At 50.5% G+C, this 9,255-nt stretch overlaps 1 protein-coding gene across 1 annotated transcript in view; it reads left to right on the plus strand.

Moving 5' to 3' along the window:
* The window catches only part of TREML2 (triggering receptor expressed on myeloid cells like 2), a 27,026-nt gene extending 25,440 nt beyond the window's left edge, over positions 1–1,586 (plus strand). Inside the window, exons 6-7 of the mRNA XM_045294774.1 lie at positions 401–459; positions 1,362–1,586. Of these exons, the coding sequence (XP_045150709.1) occupies positions 401–459; positions 1,362–1,586 (284 nt within the window). The remainder of the gene's footprint in view (positions 1–400; positions 460–1,361) is intronic.
* The last annotated feature ends 7,669 nt before the right edge of the window (positions 1,587–9,255 follow it).

The following is a 9,255-nucleotide window of genomic DNA, read 5'->3' on the forward strand; positions in this document are numbered from 1 at the left end:
GTACATAAGAATGTATATGTGTGAATTCGGGCATACATGTGGGTGAGTAAAATGTTCCTGGGCCCCAAGTCTGAAAAGACATGACCTTGGGTAACATTGCCAGTGACTAGGACATGTGCACATTGGATGCATCCATTTGGAAACTTCAGTGACCTGGAATGGTGAATACACTGATGGGTTTGCTGCAAGTTAGCTTGTGACAGCCAGTCTGACCGGCCCCTTCCATCTGTGGACGCTCCTGTGCTGAGCCCCTGCAGTGTCCCCAGCCAGCACAGTGTCCCCTGGCCAGCCTTTGAGATTCTCCCCAAGAGTTCTTTCAGTCCAGTCAGGACCCCAAGCTTCTCCTTGGATTTCCATGGGGGGTGGGGGCATGTGTGGAGAGATCTCCTTACTTTTTCAGGTGAGAACGAATCCCACCACATCTGTGATAACGTCTCGGTCCAAAAGGAGATGTCTGTGGTGAGTAGGAACCGCCCTCACCTGGATATGGGGGATCTACCCTTCCTGGGTGCATTTGAAAAAAACTTCCCAGCTTGCCTTGCCCCATAGTGTCTGTAGAGCAGCAGTTCTCAACCTGTGGGTCGCGACCCCTTTGGGGGTCTAACAACTCTTTCACAGGGGTCAGCCGATTCACAACAGTAGCAACACGACAGTGATGAAGTAGCAATGAAAGTAATGTCATGGTTGGGGGGTCACCATCACTTGAGGAACTTATGAAAGGGTTGGGGCATGAGGAAGGTTGAGAACCCCTGCTGCCTCAGGCCTGTCCGCATGCATCCTTCCTCTGAGAGAAAAGGTGACTGGCCCACCAGCACCCCCACAGGTACAGTCCCCCTCGGAAGTCGTGAGTTGCCTGGGCTATGGACCAGCTGTAGTGGGTCCCAGGGCAAAGAACACGTTTTCCTAGAGCGCTCTCTCAGCAGGGACTGGGGACTCAGCCGCCTACCTGGGGCAGGTAGGTCTGAGCTCAGAGTCACTCAGAATTGCCATCTCAGGACTGAGAGAACCTCATGGCCAGCCCTGGGCACAATGGAGCAGTCGCCTCCGCTGCCCAGCTTAGAGTTTCTCCAGCGCGAGTGTGTGTACACCTCACTGAAGCAGCGTACTGAAGCGGCTTCCTGGACCTCGCACCCTGAGCTGTTGCTTTAATAAGTCGGGGGGTGGGGGGGGGGATGCCTTTTCACCAAGCTTCCGGGGCCGGCCTCTCTGGCCCTGACTTGGGCAGCGTGTCCGTGGCTGGTGACGGCAGAACCGTCTCTTCCCGGCCATTCCCTGCACTTTACATCTCATGACAACCCCACCCCAGCTCTGGGACCCACCACCCATGACCCACGATGAGCCTCTGTCTTTCTGACCCTCAGGGTTTGGACCGGCAGATGGGGTCCAAGGAAGACACTGGGGACATATGCTATGCTTCTCTTATTCACCTAAACCACTTGGGCACAGAGGATACCATCTACGCCAACACCCACCCCACCTGGAGGTGCCCTCCCGACCCCTTTCTGTTTGTGGAATATGCCAGCGTCACTGGAAACAAGCCTCCGCCTCCCAAGCCAGCTGTCCCGGAGGGCAATCTTGGGAACTGAGGGTGGATGACCCAACGCCACGCGAGCCAGAGCTGCTCTGCCCTTAGCGGAGTGGTGCCGGTGTGCCAACGTCACTATAGGCTACCAACGGGTCATTCCTCCCGGGCAGAGAGGGATTACGGATTGAATGGTGTCCCCCCATAGCTGGGTCGACAGGGCGGGGCCCTGACTCACAGTATGTTGCGATCTGATGGAATGATCTCCTGTGTTCGAAGTGCTAACTTCTTGATCGGCAGAAAGATGAGCCATTCTGCTCCTGTACAGAGCTAGGGTCTCAAAACCGCACAGGGACAGCTCTGTCCTGTCCAATAGGTCCCATCAGAACCAACTCCAGGTCAGTGAGTTTGATTTTGTTTTTGTTTGTTTATTTCGGGTTTGGGGGGGTGATGTTGATGGGGCAGCTTCGAGGCATTTATGTTAGGGTCTCATCTATACGATTTGGTTACATTTTGAGTGAGCCTTTCCAAGCTTGGGAACTCCCAGGGGCAGGTCGACCCTGCCCTCTAGCGTCTCCATCGCTTGGCGTCCACTTGATGGCAGTGAATTTGATTAGTTTTCTTTCTAAGATTATTATTTTTAAGCATTTATGGTGCATTAGGAGAAGGTTTCACAGTCAACAGTTCACACCCATTTTGCTGCCACTCCTTCATCGCAAGCCCCCTTACCCCACTTCCTCCTGTGCTTCCGGAACCTTGAGCCAACCCCCAGACAAACCCACCTCTGGCGAAGTGATGATCACTCACAGACTGAGGGCGCGATGCACAGAGACTGCTGCAGGACAGAGCAAACTGCGCTCCGGGATTCCCGGGGCTGAAAATCCTCAGCAGGCCACTTCTTCTGTCTCCCAAGGAGCAGCTGATAGGTTTGCACCCATGGGTTAACAGGCCTGTTCTTAGCTCCTGGTGCCACCCCAGGGCTCCTTCTTTTGAGATATAAAAGGGATGAAACAAGCAAGGAGGGACCAGAGGGAACTTCTACTGCTGAGAAAAGAGATCCGGGAGCAGAGCTTGTCCTTTGGACCCAGGGAAACTTCTCACCCAGGAGGAGAATGGATGACGAGGACTTCCTTCCTCTGAGCTGGCACCATGAGTCGTGCCTGCTAGCCTCCTACAGGGTGAGAGACTAAATGTCTCTGCGTTCAAGCCTGCCACGTGTGATCCTGGTTATCGCGCCTACAGGACAGGAGCTGGGGAAAGCCCCGTATCCCCTGAAAGACCAGGGTTGTGGGTGTAGGAGGTTGTGGGTGTAGGGGCATGGCTGTCATAGAGGGAGTTTCTGAGCTACAAGGACAGAGCCCAACTAGATAGGGGTCTGTGGCCATCACTTCCTTCCTGACCAGGACCTACGAAATCCTAGCACTTAGTACAGCTTCCTCTAGTAAGGACTGTCTCCCAGACAGCTCCCCACCCCTTCACTTCCCTCCTGGGGCCTCTGTCACCTCCCACGGTCCTCCTAACTCTAATCCTCACGTGCCTGGAGGTGCTCAGGAGCCCACACCCCCTGCCCTCGGCTCGCCCGGTTGGATAGGCAGGTCTCCCCATTGCCTCTCATAGAGCCTGCACTCAGAATGAACAGATATCGGCTTCAGTGCCTTCCACAAGGACCATTGTCCAATCTGCTAAGTGGACTGCGCGTGGGGGGTCCTGCTTGGCTCAAGTACGTATCCCAGGGGCCTTCTGGAGACTGGGCCTCTGTTTATCTTGTGACCCAAAGGTGGCAACTTCAGGTCACGTGGTCAGAAGGTGACACCCATTACGTCATGGAGGTGGTGAGGTGGGGGGGGGGGAGAGGGGGGAAGATTGCTTGGCCTTGTAGATTCATCCCTTCCCAAGGTAGAGCCCTGGATCTAACTGCCAAAGGGATGCCAGAACTTCCCCCTCCGTCCCGCAAAGGTCCCAATAAGGAGTCAGAGCCTCGGCTTCCAGCTCTGGGAGGCTGAGGCCTTTCCCTCCGCCACCCAGGAAGCTCTTTACTCACGGTCGGTCGGCCAGATACGACCTTGCTGGCCACTCAATGAGACATCAGCCATGTCCTTGGCATGGGGCCTGAGGATCAGGTTGGGCCACAGACAGATGGACATGGGCGTGAATGGGCAGTTTGGGGTCTGGCAAAGTGGTCGTCAGTGGGGAGGAAGGCGTGTGCACACCTGAAAGCATGGTGTATTTGCACATCTTCCAGGCCCCCTATGGGGTAGTGGGGTTCTGTCCCCTGTCTGTGGCTCCATTGGACATCGAGTGTTCAAAACTCCAGGGGACTCGGGGAGCTGAGGAGCATGGGAGCAGGGAGCGGAGCAGGATGCGCCAAGGAGCACACTGGATCTTGAAGGCTCTGCTTCCCACCTTCCTTTGCGAGCCCTCCTGCTGCAGCCCCGTTCTGGCTGCTAGAGGGTAGGCACTCCCATCTCCCGCACCCTCCCACTCGATCCGCGCGCGTGCTTGCAGAAGAGGGCAACTGACACACAGGCTCCTAGGTTGTGGGAAACAGAGGACTGGAAAGAGAGTGCATGCGGATAAACTCTTTGTTCTCATGTTTTAAGGAGCCTGGCAGGCCAGGATGCTGAGGTGGAGGAAGCTCTTTAACACTTGTGAGTTAGCGATGAGTCCCAATCGCATTCTCATAATATTGTTCCCCACGGTATTCCCCCATAGTAGTGTTACCTTAAAGCTACCTCGGACAAGCACAGGGGTGATTACTATCTGGCCGGCAGCTTTATCTATAGGAGCAGACATATGCTCTTTCTCTCCCTGCTCAGGGGACAGTCACCCCCCCTTACCTGCCCAGCACTGGTGTTAGATTACTTCCTCCAATGAACTCAGGGGCCTTTAGGGTTAAGCCCACTTTGTTACATATGTGGTTACCTATAATTAAGGGGCTTGCATGCTGCAAGAGAATATAAGCTATTGTTGGAAATATAATCTCTCTCTCTGCGTGGACCTGGCTCCTGAAGTCATGACCGAGGTGGGCCCTTGCATGCTTTGTCTTGTCTGATAGCCTCCCCTTGGACCCATTCGGTTGTGGGGGCTGGCACCCCACACTGGGACCTCTGTCCCTTCCTATTTTGTGGTTCCTGGAAGCATCTCCTTTTAGCAGGCTCACACGTGAAGTGAGTCCATCTTCTCCGTGTTCTGCCCACGTGCGGGCTCCTGCCAACGTTGCTCGGGCTCCAGCCAGCACCAGGAGCCATCTGGTGTCATGAACTTTCAAGATCCAAAGGATTTAGCTACTTGGACTAGAGTTCCTAGACTTTTAAAAAAGCCATTTTGTTGGCACACAATCCACACGTCATACAATTCAATAGTTCACTCATACCTAGAAGAGTTGTACAATCATTACCACTATCAATTTTGCACCTGGGCTATTGAGTGATCTGCATTCATTAGACAAGCAGTTGTGGGTGCCTGTCGCCCGCCAAGCTCTATACTCAGAGTTGGGCTGTAGTTGGGGCTATCGAGTTCCATCCACATTTATGGAGTGTTTTTGATGTGCCAGATACCTCGCCATATATTAGTGAATGATTCAAACATCCGTAAGAGGAAAGTACTTCCCATAAGGCCACATAATGGAACTCATATAGCATGTGGCCTTATCAGACTAGTTTCTTTCACACAACCAAATGTTGTGTCTAAAACACATGTGTTTAAATGTCCTCCATGTCTTGTCACAGCTTGATAGCCCATTCCTTTTTATTGCTGAAAAATAATCCATGGTATCGATGCACCACAATCTGTCCATTAACCTCCTGAAGAACAGTTTGGTTGCGCCCAATTTTGGCAATCATAAATAAAGGTGTGATAAATATTCATGCATGGCTTTTGATGTCTGCAACTCTTTGGGCTGCATAATTTATGCATGCAAGTGGCAACTCTACAGCTGTCTTTGTAACACACTGCCAGATTGTCTTCAGAAGTGAGCAGACCTTCGGAGACACCGAGCTTCTTAGTCAGGGTGATGTAAAAAGTTGGAAATGGAACTGGCGACGATTGCACAGCATGATAAATACCATCCCTATTAGTAAACTGTACACATGAAGACGCGAGCCCCACAGCCATTGAGTTGGCTCTGACTCACAGTGACCCTATAGGGTTCCCAAGGCTGTAAATCGTTAGGAGATCAAACAACCTCACTCTTCTCCCATGGAGTGACTGGTGGGGTTGAACTGCTGACCTTTTGGTGAGCAATTCAGTGTTCACCTGCCTGCACCGCTAGGGCTCCACATGAGAAGACTATTGGAGTGAAAACGTTTTGCTGCAAATGTATTTCATACATGCACACTGTGATAGTTACATAATCTGTTATCAACTTGAGACTATTAAGAGTGAAGGGGTGGAGTGTAGACTGTTAACCAGGTCGCAGAAAAACTACCTCATTTGGAGGTGCCAAGGAGATAATAGCTTGCTGGAGGCAGAACACACACTCTCTACTCATTCCTGTTGACAAGCCACATGGAGCTATGCTGATGGTAGCCAGAGCCTTGGAGCTGGAGGAGCCACTTGGAGACCCACGCTAGTGCTAAGATGCTTCCACTGCCACTGGATCCACAAGACATTACACCTGCTGGTCTGTGATCTTCCTGCACTCAGTGTCAATTCATGTGTTGTGTGAGTCTGAAGAGGAATTTACAGACTGGTACTAGACATGTGGGCTAATATTAGACTTATGGACTTGATATGAACCGGGCTGGGATGTTTTCTTAATGTACAATTACTCTTTAGATAAAGCTCTTTCTTATACGCATATGAGTCTCTGTAGATTTGTTTCTCTAGTCTACCCGGACTAACACACACACACACACACACACACACACACACAGTGGCTGGACTATCTTGCATTCCCATGAGCAGCGGATGAGCATTCCTGTTGCTCCACATCCCTACCAGCATTTGGTGTTGTGATCGCATCTTTCAGGCGGGAAGAGATTTGAAGATGCAGTGATGGTGTTGAGCCGTGGGGCAGGAGCTGGTCTGCTGCAGGGCAGCCGCCTGGGAGCACGAGAGGAGGGTTCACAAGCTAACACCGAATCAGCTCACTCCATTTATTAAGATATCTAGACTTGCTTCCCAGCATTCCATAAAAGCCTGGTATTTGGAGAGACATTAACAAGTGCCATGTGAAAACCATCCCGAGCTCCTGTGGATGTTGCCAAGTCTTAATTTGTAACAGGTTGCATGGTGAAGTATTGGGAGGAAGGGCTGATTCAGATGCGCATTCACCAACCCTTTGTTATTGGGTTGATTCTAGCTCATGATGGTCCCCGTGTGACAGAGTAGAACTGTGCCCCTGGGGTTCTCAGTGACTGGCTTTCCCTCTCAGGTGCCACTGCGGGGTCTTCAAACTCCAACTTTTCCACCAGCTGCTGGAGGGTAGTAACTGGTAGCTTCCGCCAGGCTCCAGATGAACATCAGTCTCAACATTTACTTCCTCCTTCTATCTCAGAGCGGCCCAGTGGGCAGTGGGCGCTGAGGAAGGATTTGTGAGCTGGCCCGTGTGATAGCATTAAGGGGAAGCAGCACCCACCATCTGTGGGGTGGGCTGGATGCTAGTCGTGAGAACGGGCCCCTCCTGGAAGAACTGCTTTCTTTTTCTTCAGAAAGGCAGTATTCTCTAATCATCCTTTTACTCCTAAAGTGTTATGCTTCCAGTAATAGCAGGATCGACCTTCCAGGTGACCGATCCTCATGATCAAAGCCTGGGTTCCTATTTCCACCCAAAATTCATCCTAACGTGTCTGTGATTAAGGTTTTGTGTCCGCTTGGCTGGGCCAGGATCCCAATGTTCTTGTAGGTAAGACCAAGTAATCTCCCAGAAAGAGAGCTTCTGGGGAGTGTGGCTGCCTCCACCAAGTGAATGCTGCGGAGTTGCTTCTTCCTGGCCCTTCGTCCGATCTCTGCTCTTTGGACTTGAGCCAGCAGCCTGCTGTATGGTCTACTGATCCTGAGTGTTGTCTGCAGCCTGCCCTCTTACTCACCACCGTTGAATTCATTTGCCTCCGCAACCAGGAGCCTGCTGTATGACCTACCAGTCTTGAGTTTTCCAGCCCCTGCAGCCAGGTGAATCAAGAGAAGCATCCAGCCTGATACCTGACACAGGGACTCGGAACGTGATGGCTTCTCTGAAGATGTGTGTCATCTCCCTGACACGATCTCTCTGGATATGCACCTAGACTAGTTCTTGGAGAACCCAGCTGAAAACAGTGATTTTCCTGATTGAGATGGTCCTTTCCATCTATTTCCCAAATTCCTTCTGTCGACTCATTTGAGGGGCTTTCCTCACTCCCTGTGTTAGCCCGGGTAGACTAGAGAAACAAAATTCATAGATACTCATCTGTGTATACGAAAGAGCTTTATATATAAGTGCAATTGAATACTGAGAAAATGGCCCAGCCTGGTCCACATCAAGTCCATAAGTCCGATAGTAGCCCTTATGTCCAATACCATCTATAAAGTCCTCTTCAGACTCATGAAACACATGCAATGATCCTGAATGCAGGAAGATCACAGGCCAATAGGTAGGAAGTCTTCTGGATCCAGTGGCATTGTAAGAGTCTCAGTGCTGGTGTGGGTCTCCATGTGGCTCCTCCAGCTCAGGGTACTTGTGTAGCTCCATGTCTCCCAGGGACTGAGCCTTGTCAGTAGAAAGTCTCCAAGGCTGGAGCCTGTGTCCCGCCTCCAACGAGCTATTTATCTCCTTAGGGTCTCCAAATGAGGTCATCAAGCTGTGACCTGATTGACAGGCTAAACTCCACCCCTTCAATCTTAATAGTCTCAAGTTGGCAGCAGATTATATAACTACCACACACCCTTAACTCGGGGAATTGACCTAGAATCCAATCTCTCTGTATATTTGTTTTAACGTTTTATCAGGAGCACTTACATATAATAGGTCCATTAGATCAAGCATAGTTGTACAATTGCTGCCATCATTATTTTCAATACACTTACTTTCTTCTTGAACTCCTTGATGTCAGATGCCCTTTATCCCTTCCATCCCCCACCCTCCCACCCCCCTGAATCCATTATTATTATTTTAGGGTGTTTTTTTGGTCATAACTTACACCTTCCAATGTATCCATTAACCTAAAATTCTGATGTTTGTTCCCCTTGAATGGGGTTATACAGTCATCATTGTTATCAGTTCCCCACCCCACCTCTTCCCGTGCCCTCAGGGAATCATTACTCCCATTACTATTTCTGAGGGAATTATTTATTGTGGATTTCGTGCATTGAAAGACCTTTATTGTACTAATGTCCATATGCGGGTCTAGCAAGGTTAGTGAGGTGAAACTAAGGCCACAATAGTAGTAGGAGGAAATTATAAAGAACTAGATGATAGTTATGTATCATCAGTGTTCTTCTGCACCCTGGATATGCCGTCCTTTCTGTGAGGGACTGTGCAATTGTCTTACAGGTGGGCTTTGGGTCTCTACTTTGCCTATGCTCCTTCACGTCTATTTGCTGATCACTATATATTTACAATGTTCATATCCCTCCCACATCCAACAGATGGAGTCATCTCATGTTGATCGCACCTCCCCCAGCATCTAGTGTGGTGCCTGATATGGATTAGGTACTTGGAAAATATGTGTAGCATAAATAAATGCCCTTTGGAGAAGGGATACTTCAGATTCTCCCAGTCCGTCATCTAAGAGAGAAAGAACTTCTGAGCGAGAAAG

This window comes from Echinops telfairi, unplaced genomic scaffold (assembly GCF_000313985.2).
Source record: "Echinops telfairi isolate 266 unplaced genomic scaffold, ASM31398v2 ScPeMD7_3533;HRSCAF=4204_1, whole genome shotgun sequence".
Taxonomy (NCBI): domain Eukaryota; kingdom Metazoa; phylum Chordata; class Mammalia; order Afrosoricida; family Tenrecidae; genus Echinops; species Echinops telfairi.